This window comes from Calonectris borealis, chromosome 1 (genome assembly GCF_964195595.1).
Source record: "Calonectris borealis chromosome 1, bCalBor7.hap1.2, whole genome shotgun sequence".
NCBI lineage: Eukaryota > Metazoa > Chordata > Aves > Procellariiformes > Procellariidae > Calonectris > Calonectris borealis.
Window position 1 is genome coordinate 89,704,434 of NC_134312.1, and position 22,820 is coordinate 89,727,253.

The 22,820-nt window shown below is 40.0% G+C and overlaps 1 protein-coding gene across 1 annotated transcript in view; it reads right to left on the reverse strand.

Moving 5' to 3' along the window:
• The window catches only part of CFAP91 (cilia and flagella associated protein 91), a 31,452-nt gene that overhangs the window by 6,283 nt on the left and 2,349 nt on the right, over positions 1–22,820 (reverse strand). Inside the window, exons 3-14 of the mRNA XM_075166509.1 lie at positions 21,823–21,980; positions 18,987–19,070; positions 17,675–17,731; positions 16,585–16,766; positions 15,695–15,872; positions 15,195–15,352; positions 14,752–14,934; positions 14,497–14,639; positions 8,274–8,390; positions 5,316–5,387; positions 3,825–3,971; positions 504–725 (exon numbers count right to left, since the gene is read on the reverse strand). Of these exons, the coding sequence (XP_075022610.1) occupies positions 504–725; positions 3,825–3,971; positions 5,316–5,387; positions 8,274–8,390; positions 14,497–14,639; positions 14,752–14,934; positions 15,195–15,352; positions 15,695–15,872; positions 16,585–16,766; positions 17,675–17,731; positions 18,987–19,070; positions 21,823–21,980 (1,701 nt within the window). The remainder of the gene's footprint in view (positions 1–503; positions 726–3,824; positions 3,972–5,315; positions 5,388–8,273; positions 8,391–14,496; positions 14,640–14,751; positions 14,935–15,194; positions 15,353–15,694; positions 15,873–16,584; positions 16,767–17,674; positions 17,732–18,986; positions 19,071–21,822; positions 21,981–22,820) is intronic.

Below are 22,820 nucleotides of genomic sequence, written 5' to 3' on the forward strand. Positions count from 1 at the left end.
TATGGTAATTCAGGATTTTTGTTTCTGGATTTCAAGGTTATGTTATCCATTATCATTACTTCAAAATAATTTTTGTACCTCTTGTTACAAGAGGTAACTCCACTTTTGGGGGGCAAAATCTTTCCAAAACCTTGCCTAAAGGCATCCTTCCTGGGAGAGCACCTAATAGTTCTGCTGGACAGACCAAGTGCTGACAAAACATTATTCCTAAAGATGATCTAGGTACATCTGTTCTCCATAGGTGTTCGTTGTGGAAATTTAGAAACCTACATCCATTCATGATATCCCTAACAGGACTGTCTGTAGGGGTATTCAGATCATCCTTAATTTAATGGGCATGACTCTTAAGAAGGAATCACCCTCTCTTCACTAAGCCTTCCCCCTCAATTTTTAAACTAGCCATCACCAAAGTCAGAGCTGAAGCACCTCCCTTGCATCTGGACTTCCCACAAGGAGGCAGTTCCTACAAACTGCCCGCACTCCCACCAGTCTCCCTCTCTTGCCTGTTTGAAAATCTTATCTTCTTCCTGACGCCGTCTCTCTTCCACCTGACGACGTCCACTCTCCTCCGCTTCTCGCATCCGCCTCTGCCTCTCAGCCAGCATGACAAAAGCATGGATCTTCCGTTCTTCTTGCAGCCTCACCAGCTCTTTGGACAGGAAATCAAACATGTTCGCCAATACCCTTCCTTCTTCCCTGGCTAAGTGGTTTTCCACTGATGACAGCTTTCAAAAAAAAAAGGCAGAGAATTGTGTTACAAACCCCAGGAATGTTGTTCGAAGTCCCAGGACTACCACAGGCATGTGAAACAGCCCTGCAACATCCACCCAGATCAGCCATGAGACAACCCAAGGAGTTTTTCATTCTGTTTTACATGCACTGGCCTGGATTCTGATAACGTTATGTTCCTGTATACAGGCTCCAATGCCATAAAGAGGCTAAAAGATGGCAAAACTAGTCAGTGCGGGAATAATCCCGATATTGTTACACTAGGACAAGCAGCCCCTACACTTGGGTGGGTGGGAGGAGATAAAGCACTAGACGCGCTGTATTCCAGCTATTATGGACAACTTTTGTGGCTGTGAGTACAATCAGAACAGTGGCTGAGGCCATCTGCTTGTTACTGGGGAATGCTCCACTGCCCAGACCAAGAAAGGGGAGGTATAAAAGTGACAATGAAATGACTTGAGCTGCTTACCCTCCATCTCTCTGTGCTAAGCTTAGCTAGACCAGAACAGAAAAATAGGATCAAAAGTTGCAAATGAAGCTTCTCTCTAGCATTTGGCAAGTAAACCCTCAATCTTTATGAGTAGGAAGCTTGAGTAAAGGTTTAGGAAACTGCAATTGTGAGCACAGCCACATTTCTGTCCTCTCCTAAGGATATAAAATGTCTGTTACAGTTCAAAGCCACCTCAAGTGAAATGGAACGTCTTTGGTTGGACATTCATGATGCAACCAAAGTGATATAACTTGCTGAGATAATAGAGCAACCATGTGTCCCTGCAGTTTTAGGTATTGAGTTATTACCTAAAACTGTACAAGTTACTAACTGCTAACAAATTCAAATCAACAGTAATTATATTGAGTTTGCAGAAGTGCAAATGAGACCTCAAAATTCCAGGTTATGGAAAATCTGAAAGTCTGTGACAGAGCTAAGACTAGATTCCAGGTGTTCAGCGTTACTCCTTGCTCCAAGCACATCATGGTTTATGGGTTGAGTATGTGTGATTATACTTCGGAAAGGGACAAGATCTATGGTAAGTAAGTTCATTATCTCCAGTATGGACTATGAAGCCACAGTCCTTGGCAGGAGGGAATGTCTGGAGCTGGCTGGGATGCTGTCTCTCTGTTGTAATAAACAAGTGATAACAGAGTAGACCTGAAGGTAAAACTCGAAATGGAGATGAAATATCCCAGACAAGTAGTAATAAATCAGCTCTCTTATGCTGCCATTTGCTCATGCAGTGTTTCAAAGAAAGTGGGATTGTCAGTGTTGCACATATCTAGAAGTGACAGTGCTTAGCCCATGGGCGTTTAAGATGGAAGATGGCAATGCAGTAACTGCAGCAGCCCGCAGGGAGGGATAACATGGAACTACCATGCTGCTTTCTCTTCATTGCTCCAGGTACTGTGTCTAAAACTGGTGTGAAATGGAGGAAAATAACCCAGAAACATTCTTGTCTTAGACTTTTGTTATATACCAGGTTGGAAATTTTCAACCCCTCATCTTTGGCCATTTTATCTGGAGTTTCCATCTTCTTTCTGCAGAAAGCATTTCTTGAAAAATACCTCTTTTTATACTGGAAAGATCAAAAACCTGAAAAACTCTATGTCCACCAAAAACTAAAGAACTGTGAGTCATCAGTGACTTTCTAAAATAGCGACACGTACAGAAAACTCCTGCACATGCATTCCAGAGAGTTTTAAAGGTCAAAATGTTTGAAGACCTGACCTGGACTGTGTGCCTTCAGAGACATAGTGAAAAAAAATGCAAGGGTAGAAGAGATAGGTACCAGCAGAGGGGGATAGCGATCCTCTCCCAAAAGGAAATTCTGAGTTCAGAGGTCAGCATCTTTACCATTTGCTCTCTCTCTTTCTCTATGAACGTCATTATGGTGTCTGAACTGCTCTCTCTTTCACTCTCACCTGACCTTCCAGAAGAGAAGGAGCATTTCAAGTTCCTAATGCCTAAGGCTTTTATTTTTCTCTTAATTCCTCAGCAGAAAAATACTGCATTCCTGCATTCCACACCTGGGCTCCCTGAGTATGAGGGAACATCTGGAAATGATAAACGGTAAAACACAGTTACCCGGTTCAATTTTTACTGAGATCAGAGGGGGAATTTTGTTGCTGCCCACCCAGCAGGAAGCAGTGGTCTGGCTTCATCTCTGCCAGGCCAGCCAGCCAGTGGATGCTGTTACCATAATCTGGAACCTGCAGAATTGCCTCACAGATGGTCACTGAAAAAACAGGAGAGCAGTAAAAACTATAGGAAAATCTGCAGGAATGTGGGAGATACTGTATATCTGAGATGCAGTGAAGTGTGGACTAAATTTCTTTATGATCCATTTCAGACCAACATCTGCCATTTGATTCACTTTGCTCTGGAAAGTTGTGGCCCTGGAAGGAAATAGGATGGGAATTCGCACCCCCAGCTCTCACTAGATCCTTGGCAGAGGATGGAGCCCAAAATTTCTCTGCTCTCTGTTAACAGTGGCAAGTACAACAATGTGACACCAATCCTAAGGTCCTAGAAGTCTTGAGCCCAGCAAGGTTCACAAAGTAAGTCCGCTTTGGCTTTTTTTGTGATGTTTTATGCCTGAGAAGGAGCCTGAGAGGGTGCCAAGCTAGAAAAGGAACAGGGAAATGAGAGAGCAGTAACACACATTCAGTAAAACATCTGAAAGATGTGAGTGACAAGCACATATTGTGATGCCAGGTCACAGCACCAGTCAAATGGATTGAAATGTGGAAAACTGAGGTTTGTCTGACAGTGCAGTTTGTTCAAAGCCCTGTAAATATAAATAAGAGTTCTGTCTGCAAACAAAGCAAGTGCAGCCTGGGTAGCAGCTGTGGTCATGGCGCCTCAGCCTATTCCCGAGATTCCCCAGAGCCCCCACAGCACTGAGAGCAATTTTAGCCCCGCAGGCATTCAATGCTTGGCCTGTGCTAGGAGAGCATTTTTGTTACTTGGAGTGCTTTCTGTGCTGTGGATAACAGAAAACATAAAGAAATTAAATGCGAGAGCGTTGGTGATACTGCAAGCACAGAGTGCCCAGCCAGGACAGTGTCGTGAATCAGCTTTCCCATCTATACAGGCAAACCTTGTGTATTTGCAAGTCATGCTGTTGCTGTAAGGCCAGTGTCATTTGCTCCTCTGCCTTCAAAAGCAGCTGTCCATCCTCCTGGAGTGCGTGAGTAGTGCGCAGCTCTCGGATCAGTTCCAGCCGCTTCTCCTTCCCTTCAAACATCTTTAAAATAAAGTTAAACAACCAAGCATATTAAATGGAGAATATAGATCAACATGTTTTGCCAGCAGAGCACACCCTTTTTCTCCGAGTTGCCGGGTCAGCTGTTTCCAAGACCTAGTTCTCTGTAAGAAATTTGTGGCCGCATTTAGGCAAACACTACCGCTGTCATGTAAATCTTGCCTAAACCTTCTGCATGGAAGATGAAAGTTGAGACCTTCTGCTGTGGACTATAGATGATCCATTGCTACTTTACTATGAATTTTTTTTTTTTTATTTTGTTTGGCTTTACCCGGAACTCAAACCACTGGAATGCAGAACAGCAACACCAACGTCAAGCAAAAAGGGAAATATCCTTCCGGATTCTGTTATACCAGCCTCAATGTCAAAGCTTCCCAGTGTGAGCATTGCCTCTTTTGCTCAGTCCCAGGTTAGATGTCTCCTGTTTCAACATCTCAACCTTCGTTTTGAGGGAGTCCAGCAACAGCTCAAAGCAATAAATTGGTGGGGAGGTTGTCAAAACTGGTGCTGTCCCTGTTTGTGAAGTGTTCCCAGTGTGACGGCCAACAGTCCTGCAATGGCATCAAACATCCTTCTCAGAGATCACAGAAGTGGGGAAGACTTGGGAAGTCTATATTCCACCTCAAGCCACTTTCATAGTATTGCATTGTTTGACAAAGCTCAGGTCAGGGTCCCACATGGGAACACTTCACAAACATTAAACAATTAGTGCAAGAGAGAATACCAATGATCCAGAAAGAAGCAGAAGGCATGAAAAAGTGATCAAAAGTGACAGACTTGCTTAATATAAAGCCCACGAGGCATGGCTACTCAATTTATTTTTACCTAGACCCATTTCTACTCCACTGAAAGCAGAATGATGGGTCCTGTACTTGCTTCAACTGCTCCTCGTCTAAGGTTTACCTCACCATCACAGGAAACTGGAAAGATGGTATGAAATACAAGCTGCCAGGCTGGGATGCAGGACGTTTCTTATGCCTGGGCTCTTGGCATAATCAAGGCAAAATGTACTCATGGTTCAGATCTAGTCTAGAATTTGTCATTTGAGTAATTCTGCTATCAAGCACGTAATTTAACAGCTGAGTGTAGGGGATGGCAGGAACAGGGAGACATTCACAGACATGTGTAGGAACCTAGAAGTTCCTGTAAGAAATTTGGGCTGGAGGGCAAAGACTTCAGCCTTGAAGGACTTCAGAGAACATACAGGAGGATATGCTGCAGAAGCCTCATTACCCTTGATTAGTGCTGTGGAAGAAAGATTGCAAACATGCCTTCAATCATTCCCATCATTCTGAAGACAGACATAAACAAAGAGACACAGAATACCATGTTCTGAATAGCCCTGCCTCGGAGCAACTTCTGCAGACAGATCACTGCCAGTTCTGTTTCCTCTTCCTCCTGCCGGAACACAACAAATATCCACACAGTAATTAATTATTTCTGTGGAGACTGATATTTCTATAGATTATGCATCTAACTATCAAAAAGTGTAACTCGTATCCAGCTTTTTCTCAGTTGTTTCTGAACACCATTCTTCTAATTTCTAGGGAAAGGAAGGTGAGTCAGAATAATACGTACTTCCATGTTTTACAAGAGATGGGGGAGAAAGGCTGTATAATTAGATTCTATCTGAGATTTCAGGCAGTCTTTAGAGAGGAGTACCTAATGGTAAGGAGATGTTGATGGAGAAAATTACTTAGAAGTACTATTTGTAGCTTGACTGAAGCTGAGTTTGCAAAATGAATTTAACAGGTCAAGACACTAAGGGGATAGAATTATTATTGAACGAGGTGCAAGAGAGCTGTTAACCATAAATACAGGGATTATATTAAACGGGAACATATACAATTTTTCTTTTGATATTTATACCAGTGGTGACCTTTATCAGAGTAACTCAGTAAATTTAAGACTCAGAAAGTGATAGTTTGGAAGTAAAATTAATTACATTATATTGTGATTTGTCTTTTTGAGAACTTCACTGGCCTAGCATTGTGTGACTGATACCAACTTGGAAGAATGATGGAGTGTAGTGGGAAAGGGAACATGACCATAGGAAAAAAAAAAAGGCTTATTTTATCTAGAGGAAGCACAACTGGCAGCACTTTTCCTTGCTTAGGGGTCTTCTAGTCTGGAGTTGACAGTAGCAGAAGGAAAAAGCCCATTGGGTGCCTGGGAAAAATAAAAAGAAATCTAAAAATTGCAAGGAAGTTTTTTTAATAAAGAGTCTATGAGGTCTGCATTGAAATGTGGTATTTTAGAAGTGTCGGAAAAACAGTGAAGAGTGTGGGATGAGAGAAGTGGTGTGGGCTTGAATCTTAGTATCTGTTTTTTCTTAGGTGTTGCAGATTAAGTTTTCCAAAAGCAAAGGGAAGTATTCCTGCCTTTCCACACCACCACCCAGGAGGAGCAAAGCAGAAATAGGCGAAGGACTGCCTTGTGATTTGGTATGTCCTCTTTCTCTGGAAAGAGGGGATGAATTTCCAGTCCAGTTAGAGAGCTAAACTGTACCACATCACCTGGCTACAATGTGAAAACCCTTCAGGACAGAGTTTTGGAAACGGAGATGGCACATATACTGGACAAACTGCTTGGTTTGATTTAAACTAAGATTTGGTTTAAATTTTTGTGGGATGCAATTTTCTGTACTTGTGTCGTTCAGTGCTGCAAATGATGCCTTAGCAAGGGTAATCATCAACTTCTCCATCTGCCTACAGACCAGCAGGAAAAAGTGAGGGGAGATGGAAAGCCCTGCAGGAAAAAGGGAAAAAAAAAAAAAGGAGTTAAGGATATCGAAGGATCTAGGAGCAGGCTGAAAACTAGAGGGGGCTGGGAGAAAGTGAAGGAATTCAAAGGCACTCTGCGAGCTTGTTGTGGCTAATAAGTGCATAAGAAATAACAGGGGAAGAGTTGTTGAGGTGGCCTGCTGTAGTGCCTCTGTTCTCTCTACTTTCTTTTATACCCCTTGTGGTCCATGTCACCAGCCTGTCACTCTGGCACACTTTCCTTTTGAGATCCTCACCTCCAGCGGGAAGAGACTGATGGACTTAGCAGTTGGTATTTGTATCTGTGTATGGCAGGAAGAGCAGCACTAACAACAGAGAAAAGCCTTGCTTTCAGTGCTCCTCGCAGCCAGCGGGTAGGAGAAACCTTACTTGGATTCTGCAAGGCAGGAGATGTTGGTGCTGCTCTTCAGTGGCTGAAGTGGCCTTATTTTACAGACGGAGCTTCACTGGAAAGCTCCACTCTTTTATGTGTTCACACATAAAGATACTCGGAAAAAACCCAAATGTTGGGATAATTCATTTAGGTAGAATTCTATTGTGTTGGAACTCTTTAAAAAACCCTATAATTTATACACACGTATAAAAAGCTCTTCCCAAGGAGATATTCTTGTTTCAGTCATCTTAAAATAGACTGTATAAAACACAGGACATCACACTGCACAAAGGAAGACAGCATGGATGATCTAATAAGACTTTCTCACTTGCCTGGTTGTGTGACTCTCTTAAACTTCACAAGTTTAAGTGGTACTTGTGTCTGATTCTTACTACATCATGAGAATGGTGTTAATAAGCCGACAAAGCAATCCACTGGGGCAACCACCTCTTAAGTACGTTACTTCAAGAAAGGAAAAGAAGTTGCAGCTCCCCTAAAAAGTTGTTTTTTCCTACAGCGTATCACATCCCCCTGATACATCATTACTGCTATTTCAGTCTTTGCAGAAGAATCATTTTCTGTGAACTGGAGCATGCTCATCGAAGACTGCATCCTGCATGACGGCAAAAGCTTCACTCCAGCAAATTAATGAAGTGCATGCTCAGTGCTAAGCATCCAAAGTCTCACTGACTTCAATGGGACTAAACTTAATTGCTCCGCTGGATTACGACAGTGTTGTCAGATCAGAAGGTTGGAAGACTGAATAATAATAATAATAATAATCATCATCATCATCATCATCATCATCATCATCATCTGCCTTTTTGTTCCCCCAAAACAGGGGAATAACATGACTACTAACTTATGTCTTTATAAAATAAAGTTTAGTTAAGGATTTGGCCAACAGATATTGTAAAAGATTTTCAATTCTTCGGCTGCTAGTATCTTTATAGAATAAAGAGAGACTAAGAGAGTCTTAAGAAATAGTGATGGCTATTTCTAACATGAATACACACAAAAAAGATAAAGCTTACTTCTTTCCTTTTCTGGGCATTCCTTTAAACAACCGTGTAGGAAACAATCAGGGATTCAACAGGAAAAAAAAAGTGCTAAAACCAGCCCTCTTACAATTGATGGTTTTTCCAGGATTGGAGTAGGTGGCCGAGGAACAGGCTTTTCTACTTTTTCAAGCAAACGGAGGGGCTTCTTCGGCTCCTTGACTTTATTCTTCTTCTCCAGTAGTGCCTGGAATAGACATACAATTTAATCAGAACTGGGCTAGATAGAACAACACTATAAAGCCAGTCCTCTAGATGCTGACTATTGCTGATTACACTGACTACAGGGAGCTGAAAGTATTTTGCACTTTGCAGGCTTGTGGCTTCTATTTCTTACTGCACATCAACTGAAAAACTGAATATGGTGAGCAGATGAGGCTATTGGTTGGTCAGAAGATACTGATGGGAAATTCAAAATCATGTAAGAAGGAAGCGGGAGTTCTTTTACTATATTTACAAGTAAGTCATCAGCAATTGCATAGGGTGAGTTACCTAAAATTAATCTAAAATTGGTATGAACTTAATCTTTAATACAATACATTCTTAAGTAAAAGCATATTTCAGATTTATATTTTTCATTTTAAAAAAGGAGTCTTACTGAACCAATTAAACACTGACCCATATGCAAGCAGAGGCAGTTGTGTGTGTTACTTTCCTTATGCAGTGACAAACACATTAATCGTTTTTCTATATGATAGAGGTAATATTCTTTCAAAACATGAAAAATGGGTAGGAATATCACAATTTAATTACAGTTTACATATCACTACAGAATGGTTATAACTCTTTGCCTTTAACTATAGGTATAATGCTTGTTACCGTGGGTTAGAAATGTTAATGCGGTCAGGAGATTTTATGAAGGGGGTCACCTGAAGAATGTATTGTCACTGTTCTCTGGCCCTTCCTGAGTGAAATGCCTTTGTATGATGTGCTGTTACCGCGCGGGGTTGAACCGAATGACCCAGGACCCCTTCCTTGCAAAACATGTTTTGAAACTGTTCTCTGCTCATCTGCAACAGCCCAGCAGCCACATGGCACCCACAGCAACTGTACGGTGGACTAAGGGCGAAAGGGAAACTAACTTGCCTGAGAATTTCCTTCTACCAAGAAAATCCACAAGCCCACTAAGAGTGGATATGATCTTGCTTGCAGCTGTTTGGTGGCAGATGCCAAACCTTGTCAGCCAAAGCAGGCTAGGAATGGAAATGCCACCATGGCCTCAACTCTTTCAAGACATTTTCAAACTGTTTAGAGAGCCGAAGTCCTGCCAACTTCCCATTGCAAGCTACTTCGAACAAGATATTCAGATAATCATTTCCAACTGCATGGCAACACTTGCCTGCTGTAGGACATCACACTTTGGCTCGCAAAGAAAAGGGAAGAGAGCCTGTACATTTAAAGCTCCTTCAAAATTATAATCCTACTATGAGTTGCATCTGTAGTCTTTATTACTGAAAGAACAGATATATTGCAGCAAGGAAAAGCGTGCCTTTTTCTTTTCTCGCTCTCTCTCTTTCAAATGTTCAAATACGGTATTTCACTAGGGAGGGAAACCAAAGAAAAACTTAAGAAAAAAATCCCGTGCTGAATTTCTCTCTCCACTAACAGGAAATTGATGGCACTTGCACAGAATTTAATTGTGAAATTAATGAAGTTTTGAAACTCCAGTGGTCATTGTACAAAACTCTTCTTGCTTATTGGATCTGACCTTTCAGGCCAGGATAATTAATTGCTCCAGAAAAAAAGAGAGATTTCTAGGTGGAGACCATGTTAATAATGCAAGAATCAAAGCCTATAAACTGCTTATAAGCCATGTAAAATGGTTATAGCTCAAAAATGTTGAGAGATATTCTGAACTGTTTCTTGTATTTGATGACCTTAGAGCTCTCTGGCATGAAGATTATAACAGTGCTTGCTATGATTTATAAGGTGTTTTGCGTGATGGGGGGGAAATTGAAAGAAAAAAGCTGCTGTAATTGTGATTCTTTCGAAAACAATGGCTCCTATGTTTATTAGTACCATGTTGCATTCCCAAGAATTTTTCTAATAAAACCTTAGCCTCCAAAAATATTTCTTGCTAACCAGAACAACAAAATACAACGAGAATAACAACTTTTAAAGACAGAAAAATCTATGAGCACTTCTGACAGAGGCAATTCTTATTAATGTAGATTTGAGAAATACTGCAGTTCCCAGAAGTGGTTTTATGTTTTCACATCAGCACAGTCTAGTGCCTGCTTTGCTATCTTTACTAAGTCAAAAATGCTTACCATTTGCTCTCTCTAATCTGAGGTTTTAAGTTATTTTAAGACTTTAATGTAAGGAAAGAAAAAGAAAATATGCTTTTTGCATTAACTGGTTCTGCCTAACTTAACAAGTTACCATTTTTCAAAATAGGGAGACCAGGGCCCAAGAATCGCAGTAAAATACTTTCTTTAAAATGAGAAAAATGCTAATTTTCTGAACAACATACTTCAAATGTAACTGCCTACATATCACACTCTAATTTTTCTGAGATAGACTACATAACTTTTTTCAGGTAGCAGGTTCAAAGTCATGGTATAATCCGGTTGGATTGGACACTGAAGGACCCCCTAATTCATCTCCTTTTCATTTTTCTGGAAAATGCAGTGAACAGCAAATGGCACCCATGCTTTTCACCATACGCTTTAGCTTCTTTGCTAGCTTCTAATAGAAGCAGAACTCTTGACAGGATAGTGGCTTAAGAAACAACTCTCCATTCAAATAAATCATTCCTTAGATTCCTTCCTCATCTTCACATCTTCCTCTCCTTTCCACAAGACACGAGGTATATTTTATTTTCATGTACAGCACAGAGTATACAGTCATGTTTCTCTTTCTTCCTTTTTGCCCACGAATGAAGAAGGTGAGATCATCAAGGACAGACTGACTACCTACTTTGCAATGCAGAATGGCTGCTGCATCTTGGCTGATCAAGACTGACATAATAGCTCTTAGAGCTTGTCTGAGCATGAGCCAACTAACACTGTGCTGGAGATCTATTCCTGATGAAATAACTGCTTGAACAGGTTTTCCTACGCTTTGAAGTTGGCAGAGATTTTCTCCAAAGACATTCTTGGCCCCCCTACTTCTCCACCTCCTTCCAGCAACTGGATAAAGGAAAACAGACGTGATGAGAGTTGCACTTAATGCTGAGGTGAGAGATTCTTTGTTCTGACACCACCTTGATCCAGCATTTTGAAACTACCTGACACTTCACCCCTCTTGAGTCACCAGAGCATACAGGGTCAGCCTAAAGTCACGCATTGTTCTGCACTGGGATTTCTTCTAGCAGCTCCTCCATTCCTTGGTGTGTTCACTTACCTAGTCGCATTTCTCTCCTATAGTAATTAGCTATACCAGTATGCTCTCTCCTTAATGCCTTGGAATTTCACACAAGGCTGTCTATATAATGGCTCACTTACATTCCTTAAAGCACTGTCATCTGCACTGGCTAGCAACTAGCTTTCCTTGTCCTTTTACAGATCTGGCTTGAGATACAGATCGTTGTTTTTACTGTAAATCCTGGGTCACTCCTGTTTCTGTCATGTTCTCTTGTTTTAGAGAATTATTCAAAGAATACCGAGTGTACAAAACATTCCTGCAAAAGGTTTCAGGATGGACCTCAAAAAGTCTGCTTCTAAAATCACTTATTTTTGGCTTAGTTTCAAGTCTGGAAGAAGCTGTTCTTATTCTCAAGAGGACACAGATCCTTTTTCTAGTTCCTTGGATAATTGCTTATCCCTTCTTACAAGCTTTGAGCTTAGGAAAACCCTCAATATGGCAAACCAAGAGGAACATAATGAGGAGGATTAGTCCATCTTGCCACTTGTTTGGCTAGAGAAGCAGGCCTTGGAAACTTCCTTTATTACAATTAATTACTTCTGAGGCCAAAACCTAGCATTCTTCCTCTATTTGCCACCTCCTTCCACAGATTATCCAGGGAAAATGGAAGAAACTCATTCTAGAGCTAGATCACTGTATACTCTCTGAATTTTCTAGCGTTCTTCTTTATTTCTCGGATTATGGGAGAAAATTTATAGATTAAGTGTGCTAGAACAGCACTAAAAAGAGGCTTTTGAAGAGAAAACTGGCCTGGCTGCTCAGCTATAGAAATGATGCAAAGCAATCCAGTGCCCTCGTAACATGATCCCTAATTGCCTGCTTTAAACTTCTTTCACACTGTGTGTGAAGGAGGTTCTTGGCACAATTGGGACTGTTTATGCCAAGTGGTCAGACAACTGTCCTCTCAAGTGCTAAATTCTGTTAACTCAAGTATTCTGCACCCTTTACTGCCCTGTTCTTGACAGCTCCAGTAGCTTATGAGGTAGACCTGTCAGAGATGCCCTGCTAAGCCAGAACATGGTATAGCCACCAAACTTAAGAAGCAAAAGCCTCTGGTGGGAGAAGTGACCAGTAACAGTACCACAGAGCTCAAGCGCTAATTCGGGCAGTAATTTCTTGTTGCTCTGAACAGAAAGTTTATTTAAGTCTAACAGTGGCTGAGGCAGCCTGGGTGTTTCACAGTGTCGGTACTTTCTGCTTGTCTGGACCAACCAGTCTGGAGTCTACTTCTGTATATCTAAAAACAGCAGTTAAACTTTGCATAGTGGATTTATCATCTTTGCCTGCAAAGGAAATGCTTTGTGATTTTAAAATAATATACATTTTGCCTTTTTGTGGTGGGAAAATGAGTATTAGTTATGTTAGCCCCTTAGTTGGTATAAATCAATGTAGACCAAGTGATCTACATTAATTTAAGAAAGAAAATATGCAGAATTGTCTGCTTTTGTTCTGCATTCCATCTCCCTTTGGCCACCCATTTTTCTTTGAAGAGACATTGTTGTGTGAGCAGCCAGCATTAGGGCATACTTCTCTGTGACTACAGTTTAGACATTCCACTGTAGTCTTTCAAACCATGAGAAGTATTTTGACCAAACAGAATACAATTGCTGTAATTGAAATTCAGCTCTGAAAGCTTGGGCTAATGTTCTGTTGCCTATGAGAACTGGGTTATGACCCAGATTATACATAGCCATTACTTGAATTTTATGCAAAAAGCACCCAAACTCAAACCCCTTCAATACTGCTGTGTCGTCTTCTCTAAAACTGTAGTGAATTAATGTCCTTAGTTCTTGAACAATTCCTGTTGCACTCATGTTTTTCTTAGAAAATTTTCCTTCTGAATAATAATCAGATGCAATGTTTCATCTTTTACAAGATCCAGAGGAATTTAAATTTGAGAAAATATGATTGATTTTTCAGAACAAGATTTCAATTTAAAATTCATTAGTAGAAAGTTACTGTCTGCATTGAGAGTGTTATTAAATTACACTAAAACAAGAAAGCTATACACATAATTTCCTATTATGAAATACTTCTTCACTAAATAAAGCATAAGTTAAAGTTGCCAAGCCTTACAAATCAAATTCAGTATTTTTCAGAGATACAGCAGCCAGCCAAGAATACACCTGATTTTAAAAAAAGGTAACCCTCAACAGCAGCACAAGGAGCGTACTCAAAAGTACATGTAATTTACAAATATTGTGATTGTAGATGCCAATGAGGCACTTCTTTCCTCAGTGGTTAATTGCATATATGCACATCTCATCTGCATGAACAGTTGTGATAAATTAAGGCATGCAAAACACTATTAGCATGTTTGCAATCCCTAACATCAGATGCACTATTGTTAGGGAACAACAGTTACGTGCATCCACTGTTCTGATTCGATTTTATGAGTGGGGTCATTTTAATCATGCTTTGCTGCAGGTGTTTTTACAATATGTACTTAAAACGTACATTTTTAAAAATGCACAGAATTTTTAGAATATGAAGCCAGATTTGGTTTATTTAATTATTAGTAGTTTGACAGTGTAACCAATAGGCTTGCCACTTGTGCATTATAAAAGCAAGGGAGAAATGAGAATGAGCAAATGGCAGGAGAGAATTTCTAACTGTCATAATATGTTCCGATCCAAATACGTGATCTGTAGGAAAACAGAAGCAGCTATGCTTGTCTTCTGTAGGGTTGGAGTAGAAGCACAGATATTAGGGGGAGAGAGTACTGACAGACTGAGTTCCAGAGTAGTACTGGTCATGCCTACAACAGTCTGAATGTTTGATCCATTCTGTTCTTGAAGTTGTGTTACAGAAAATATGAATTTAGCACAGGAAATTGGGAAAAAGCTTACACATGTGCCTCCCCAATTGCATTTCTGAGCAGTTCAAATCTAAGAGGAACTGACATGCTGCTGGACGCAGCTCCATACCTGGTGAACTTGTGCCAACTCCACCTCTAGCCTTGCCGATCTTTTAATAAATCCAGTCTTAGTGGTAGTGTACTTAGGTTTTGGAGCTTTAATCTTGACCTGGGTGACAGAATCTGGGAGAGATGCTTCCAGTTCACACAGTCCTAAGAAATACAAACAGCAATTAAGTATTGAAGTGGCGTGGACAGAAATTTGAATTTTGTTAATATTTTAAATAAGTATCTCATACAAACTAAGTCTTCCAAAATGCCTTACCCGCAAAGGTGTTAAGATAGAAGTTTTTCACCACATAGCGTTCAGAATGGTTGTCTGGGAAATAACCAATTCTAGACAAAGGAGCATATGTTTGTGATGCAAAGTCAGTATATTCTTTGATGATATCTCGTCTCTCCAGCTTCCCCATCACATTCTTCCTCTTAGCTATCAGTTTTCTGAGCACTGAAAAGGAAATACAAATGTGAGAAGGTTCTTCATACAAATAGTTCTAAAATAGCCGTACCTTTGGAAATTCACAAGAGCTTTTGCTAGTTAATATAAAAACATGAGCTGTTTGACCAGAACAAATGCTGGCCATGCATATCTATATCGTGGCTGCAACCTGTTTCATCTTGAATGAAGACTGCAACCTTGTGAAATTAGAAATGGCTTGTCTGAAAACTTAACTTTCATACTGCTCTCTCGCTGTCTTTCAAACTTACTCAGTGCACAGTCATGCTGAATCTTTTTTATTTTCTCTTCTTTAGCCTTCTGATGATTTTGCCAGTGGTCATCCAAGCGCTTGGCATCCAGCTCATTCTGATTCTCCTCTCGCCTCCGCAGCAGCTTCTTTAAGACTTCCAGTCGAACCTCCTGCAATCTGTAAGGAAAGAAAAGGCCAAGTGTGACCTGCTGTACTCTGCAGTGTTCTGTGCAATGCTATCATCATCGAATCCTACACACCAACTGACTACTTTACACATAGTTCATATTGCACATCTCATATTTAATCTTTCATTTTAAAAAGTGAGTTTAGCACTGCTGAAAAGTATTGTGGTAGCAGTCTCTTATATTAGATTTAACAAAAATACCCCTTCCCAAAATCAGGGGACTTTCACAGAAATAAAAGGCTTGTATCCTTCAGCCAATCCCCTAAACCTTCTTGTTTCTTCTCTATTCAGCCAATAATTAAAAGAAAAAAAGAGTATAATTGGACTCCTACTTTTCTATTTCCTGTTCTCTAAAGGCCCACTCCTTCCTCTCCATATCATCCATCATTTTCCTCCTCTTCGCGATTTGTGAGGCATTGTCCATGGCTGGAAGAGTTGCTTCCCATGCACGTTTTTCCCGGGCACGTTCAATCATCTCCACCTCGGCTAGTCCTGCTGGTAGCCCCCGACCTTACAGGGACAAGAAACAGTAGCTCTTCAGGTGAATGGTGAATCCAGCAAATAACCACCACCAAAAAGTATTAGAGGGCTGGATGGGCACAAGCCCATATGTTAAACACAAGCAGAACTGTCACTAGCCAGCAGTAAACACTTCTAAGGCCAGTAAAATTCTACAGTATGAGGAATGGTAGGACCTGCAGTTGCTATAGCTTAGTTGACATTAACACTTGCACTTCATTCCTCTACTGCAGGCTGCAAAGGAGGAAAAACTTTTCCAGGACGACACTTTCTGAGAATGAGCACTTTCTTTGGCATGTCCAGTGTCCATCTTTATTGCAGGTGGGACACTGGGAGATGAGGATCACAGATATATTCTGAGGCAGCAGTGTTCGTACTGGTTTTTTTACTGATGTTTAACTCAGAACAGCTGAAGAACAGCAGGTAAATGGAAAAACTGCTCCTAGTTCGTATTTGTAAAACATATGACCTTTTTATATTGAACGATCTCAAAACTCTTTACGAAATGCCCCAGAACAGCGCTATTAAGTAGGAAAATATCATACCTATTTTAGAAATAGATAAAATAATGTGCCCCAAAGGAAGACAACAAAGGGCTGCCCAAGCTGGCAACAGACTTGAAACCTGACATTGAAAAAAAAAAAGAAACTCCTGCTAAAGAGGTGACATGATTATTACCATTTATCTTGATTTCACAACTCACCCCAAGTGAGTGTAGCAAGTGTCAGAAGTTCAGGGACTGAGCCACTGGGAACTACATATTCAGGGGAATAGGGATCCGTCTGGGCTTCACCATCCCTGTAATCTGTCTGTGTGCCCAAAGTTCGTAACTTGGGACCAAAGACCTCGCTGTCTCTGGTAGCTGAATGGACACAGGGCTCTGTCCTGAACAGAGATGCAAGATGGAAGAATATTTGTCACATTCATTAAAAAAAAACAAAACAGAAACACAATACTAAGTCAAAGGTAGGATATCCAAATGTCTTTTGTTTTATCTTAACATTGCTCGCATTGATGTTAACTCCATTATCATCTTTAGTAAAAGCAGACTGAGGCTACACTGAGTCCTCTGAAACCTCTCTCCTTAGGTATACAATCCAGAAATCTTCTGGTTTCAGCTCTCACAAGTTATTACATGCAAATCTTCCCTGTGTATCCATTCTAAAGCATTGCTTTCAACGGCACAAAAAGTGACTAATGCTTGAGTGTAAAATGTAGTAGGACTGCTTCAATTTAGCTTACATGTTTGTCTTTCCAACAATTCCAGAACAAAAATTCAATTCTGATGTAAGCATGTGCAACTTCCATTGACTCCACTAGGAACTGAATCTTCTTATGTCCCCTCAAAATTTGATCCCCACTGAAAACCACATTAGACTACTTCATGGATGCTCTACACCACTGAACAGTATAGCAACTATCACAGAGATTGTAATAAAATATCAGAAGATTTTCCAACAATATTGCTGTACTGGAGAATCTTCTTTGCGTCGGTATCTCTTCTAGGATTCAGGGACACTTGGCTTTCTCTTTCAGGCCTCATAATTATAACACACTTGAGGCACATGTCCTTAACTCACAAAGCACTACTTACATACTGCAAGCAAATTCTGAAACAGTCAATCACCTCTTTCCTCAGGAATTCTCAATAGTGAACAAACCCTTACCTCTTAACAAGTTTTTCCTGTTGGCTCGTTATGAAAAATATTGGTCACCAGCTAAACAGTTACCCAATCTTTTTCTGGTGAGATGTGACCCATTACAACAGTAATATTCCAGAACTCACTACTTACTTTGCCATTGCATAAGCAACATTTAGTGGAAGCAGCTTATTAGAAGGGACAAGAGGTCTGAAAAGAGAGATGTAAGACAACAACCATGAGCGTAAAAGATCATTACAGTTTAGAAAAAACACTAATTTCCACTAATTTCAATGGAGTTACACTGATTTTCCATAATTCAGGTTCTGTAGTTGCATGTTTAAGACTTGTGCCTGAATATTAATTCTTTCATAGCTATGGAGTAACAGAGGAAGTTTTACCAGTAGGATTGAGTGTTACTCTTCTGTCAAAGCAGAAAATGGAATGGCAAAACAAGACAAAAGAAGTTAGTTTTGAGTGTGCTCACAACATTTTGTGTATGTTTCACTAATTAGTTTACTTTTTTCACTTTGATCTTTTGAGAGAGTTTTTTTGTAATAACTTCTTGAAATCCTGAAATGAATTCCTACAATCAGTTGGTAAGGTAAGCTGTTTTGGACTTATCTAATTTGACTGTTTCCTTTTTTGCAGTATTTTATGAAGTATCTTGAAAGTGATATAGGCTCAATGTCATATTAATAATTCCTTCCTAGGCATTCTTATGGTTTGCATATTGCATTTCACTATCAATTTCCCTTAGCCTTTGAGAGACTTTAAATCTTAATTTCAAATTGTAGAAGAAAACATCATCTTTGTCCTTTTTTTGTTAAAGGACTTCAATTTATTAAACTTGGTGATTTTTTTCTATTTAAAGTGGACATAACAGCCAATAGCTGCTGACTGTAATAGTGAATGTAATCCAGAGTATACGTGACCAAGTTGAGAATGTTTGTATGCTAGCTGTTGGTTCAGATCTTGAGTCCATTGCTGACCTGCAGTGCCATTCTGGAAGGAGCGGAGTAGTCCTGCAGTAGAGCACATCATTGATGAAAAGTTAATCAAGAATTCCCTTTGCTCCCTTTCTGCTCTTGGCAGAAACTGGGAGTTAAAAGGTTCCTCCTTAAGAAGGCACCTTTCCAGGAGTCTGGAGAACCACAATGACTTCGTGAGCATCTTCTTCCTTTATGTAGGAGGATCTACAGCTCAAAGCTTTCTACAAATAATTATTAAGTACAGAATGCCTCGTACATTTGCTTATACGGTAACTCATTACCTGAAAATTCTGGCATAGTGTGAATTTTAAAAGACCTTGTGATTTAAGATTTGGTTACTATTTAGATTTTCTATATCAAAGAACCAACAGAAAAGACAAAAAAAAAGAAAGGCTCTGGCATATATTTACGTGCTCTTTAAACTGCACAAAAGCAAGTTTCTGAACTCTGTTTCAAATCAGTTCATTCCTTACCGTGCAAAATATTTGTAGCGATTCCTTCCACTAACTTCAGGATCTTCATACACAATTTGAGGTATTTGAAGAGAAGGTTGAGCTCTAAAAGCCAAAATACAGGATTCCTTACTATCATTTAAGAAGTACATTCAGAGCAGTTCTAATCTTTTTTTCTTATGCTGCCTTTTTTTTTCCCCTTCTCTACTTCTCTGGTTGCACAATCAAACATACACACTACAAAGTCCACAAAATCCCCATACTTATACAAGCAATTATATTTTGCTTTTTTCACACTTATATACATAGCAAGACAGTTTGATGCTTTATGTATATTCCCCACTAGGTGTAGGCAAGAAATGGTCATTTGCTGCCTTTAATAGAACTTTCTTATGTGCTTGTCACGAAAAGAATTGGCCACTTGTAAATGCCTGACCTTGTAAAGTAAACTACTTTTATTGGGAGTGGGGGGAGCAAGCTCATTTCTTTAAGAGTGAAAAACTTTCCATAAGAGAAAATATGTGTAAAGGAGTATAAGGAACAAAGGGGAAGACTACCACTTTCTACCTTTCAAAAATAGCTAAAGAGTCTTTCAGCAAATGTGGAATATTTTAGAATCAGCAATTTCAATTTGAATTCTCCAGTAGAGGAGAAAAATTAGGCTGACCATGTGAATGTTTCAAAACCTATGCTGGAACAAGCATATCTTTTGCAAGAACATTCTTTCTTCATTTTTTCCCCCATTTTGAATTTAAAGTAGGCAGACTGTTTAAATTTTTCACTATAACATCTTGGAGGGTTTTCTTTATTTTAAAGCTTTGGAAGACCATGAGGTAGACCTCATTAAGGCAGTCAGTGAGAGAAGGGGTATAACTGAGTCCTTTGAAAGCTATGCATCAGGATTACTATTTGATTTCACAACCACTTTATACTCTAGACAAGACAAGAAACAGAAGTTCTTTAAAAAAAAAAAAACAGCCCATGTCATGCCATTAAGGTAAGTCAATTCCTTAAGCAATATATATGGCAAGTCCTGAAGGTCATGTTTCTTGTAAGACCATTTTTGGCAACTTCTGAGAATCCTGACCTCAGATGTATGGGATTGTGAGGGCTGGATCTGGTTGCTGCTGCCTGATTTTAAATACAGAGGCATATTTACAGAGATATGGTTAACAATACATAACGTTGCTCGACAGCTGGGATCAAAACAAAGGCTTGCATGCTGAGATCAGTTGTCTTCAAAGACCCCCATCGAAGCCCTGCGAACTGCGCTGTGGAACTCAGGGAGCCCCAGTATGGCTACCCACTACAGCAAAGCCTATGGAGAGATGCTTCATTAACCTCCTGTGACATACAATTTACTGCAAAGGTAAGTTTGAAGTCATCTCTCCCCACTGCTTTCAGTCATATCACATAACAAAAGAGAGGGGAAGGTTTTGAGATGCAGTGCAGTAACCTGAGATACTTGCTTAGCACTAATCAACCTATTATTGTGAAGTTGTGTTTGTAATTCAAATGAGTTAATTGAGCTGATGGCTAGTTCCACTAGCTGACTCTTTACATATCAGCCTGTTGCTCCATCCAGATGGATTTTTGTTTCATTCAGCACAGGTGGGCACTTATTCTTATGAGCTAACTTTATTAGCAATAATCATCCTATTATGGTATAGTTATAGGCACAGTGGGAACCCAGTGAAATAGCCCCTTTTATTCCACAGATCCTCCCTCTTGCGTGTCCTTGACTTATATTTGCTGACTTTGCTGAAATAAATGAGCATTTATTCCTGGTAACCTTGCAGAGGCAATGCAACTACTGAAAAGACAGCTGGGAAATATTCTGTCTATCATCTTCTGTATCAGCAACACTGTCAATCAGTGCAGGTTAAAACAGAGGGGATGTATTTCTCATTTTTTGTTAATTGCAAGACTTTTTGCAAATACATGTTGTTGAAATGTAAATCAATTTTAAAGCAGCGCAGGCGTCAAGTAAGTTCTTGTTACAGAATATTAGGAAAAATATAAGAAGCCAGTGAGATTTTCATTTGCCGAGGACAGTTTGAACTGCTGAAAATAAGAAGAAAAAAAAAGGCTCCAAAATTCTTATTTTATTGTGGAAATGAGAAAAATATGCTTTCGAAACTGAACAAAACCAGGTGTGAAAACCGCTGTATTACTCTTAAACATCTTTGCTTACTGTCTGGCATGTGGTAGAACTCAGTTACCAGCAACCCCAGAGCATGCATCGTATGAAAAGCCCATGGTCTAAAGTTAGCTTGTTAATGCAGCAAAAACCTCTGAAAACAACGACCTAGCCTGATGCTTGCAGTCTCGACTACAGCTACAAGAGGACTCCAAAAAATGCGTGGTGTGGCAAAACACATAAATGTTTTTTTAAATATTTGCTGAATCAGAAGCCCAAATTGTGATGCCAGGAGAAAGTTCAACTAAGAAACCCCTGCACTAAAAATGTGGTGCCCTGATTCAGGCCCTTGAATGAGCAGCAAAAGCAATCTAACCAGCTGCAACTGCACGGGACTAAAAAGAAACAGCTCCCACTGAAGTAAGACACACGAGTCACTGAAGTCTTCATAACTTATCTGATCTATAAGAGATTGAAATAACTCTCTTCTCTTTCCTGGCAACCGCTGCAAAGCAGATAGCACGGGGATGAAGGAATGTGCAACATCCACCCTGTAAGAAACAGATGGGCAACCATACTCCACAACAGCTGCAATCTCTTAATTTCAAGAGAAATATAAGTAGGAGCAAATTGCAGGCATCTCCACTTCAGCGTGCATGGGTTTTTGTTGATTTGTTTGTATGTATGTTTTAAATTATGCAACCATAGAACACTTACAGAGCAAGCTGCTGAAGAGCCTCCAGGCGCTGCTGAGCCCTCCCTCTCCATCTTCGGTCAATAAATGGAGGCACTGGATCTTTGCCCTCCAAGCACAGACTGTAGCCTGGGAAACGGATCAAGCTACTAAACATACTTCTGAACATCGGTGCCTTTACCTAATGTTTGTGTTGACACAAAGAAGAGAGGCAGTGATTTAGTGATTTCAAATAGCATTAAAGAGATCAGAATTTCAGCTTGCTGCGATTTACTGCACATTTGGGATGGGGAAAGAAGGCGGCATACATATGCTAATGATGTCAGCTGGTTAGATGGTACTTCTCAAGATGTGGAGCATACCAGACTAGCAGCAGATGCACAAATATGTCTTCTGGCTGTTTTCCACTGTCTAAACTTAGACTTAAAATTGAAGGGTCTAACGGTTCGTTACATAAAGAAGTTAGTGTGCAGTAACTGTGAATGTGCAGTAATGTGAACTTCTAGCACATTACCCCATGTAACTCCCTCCTATTTCGTGTGCTCTAGAAATGAAGTAACATATTCCACTTACAGAGTAAAGTTACATTATTTTATACTGTAACAATTTTAGCTTGTGTTAAAAATATCTGGACGGGAGTTAGCACACAAAAATGATCACATTAAAAATCCACACCCTTCCTTCTAAGCACTAATTTCCCTGGGTGGATATGCCTTAAATCTCTAAATTTATGGTTGCCAATAAATCTTTGCAAACGTGACTCAAGTATAAGTGATGTAGCTATATTGGCTTGAGCTTCTGTAAAGCCTGAAGTCAGATTTGAATTGTGAATTACCCCTTTCATTTCAGCGGGTGCTAACTCAGATGCATATAGGGTAGTGGTGACATTTCAAGTACACTAACTCACCAGAGTGTAAAAGAGTGTCAGATGATGAAGATCTAGGCACCCTACTATGAGTGGCTGCTTGCTGTGCATGAATCTGCATTTTTGTTTCATTTCTCTTCAAAGGGAATCCAATTT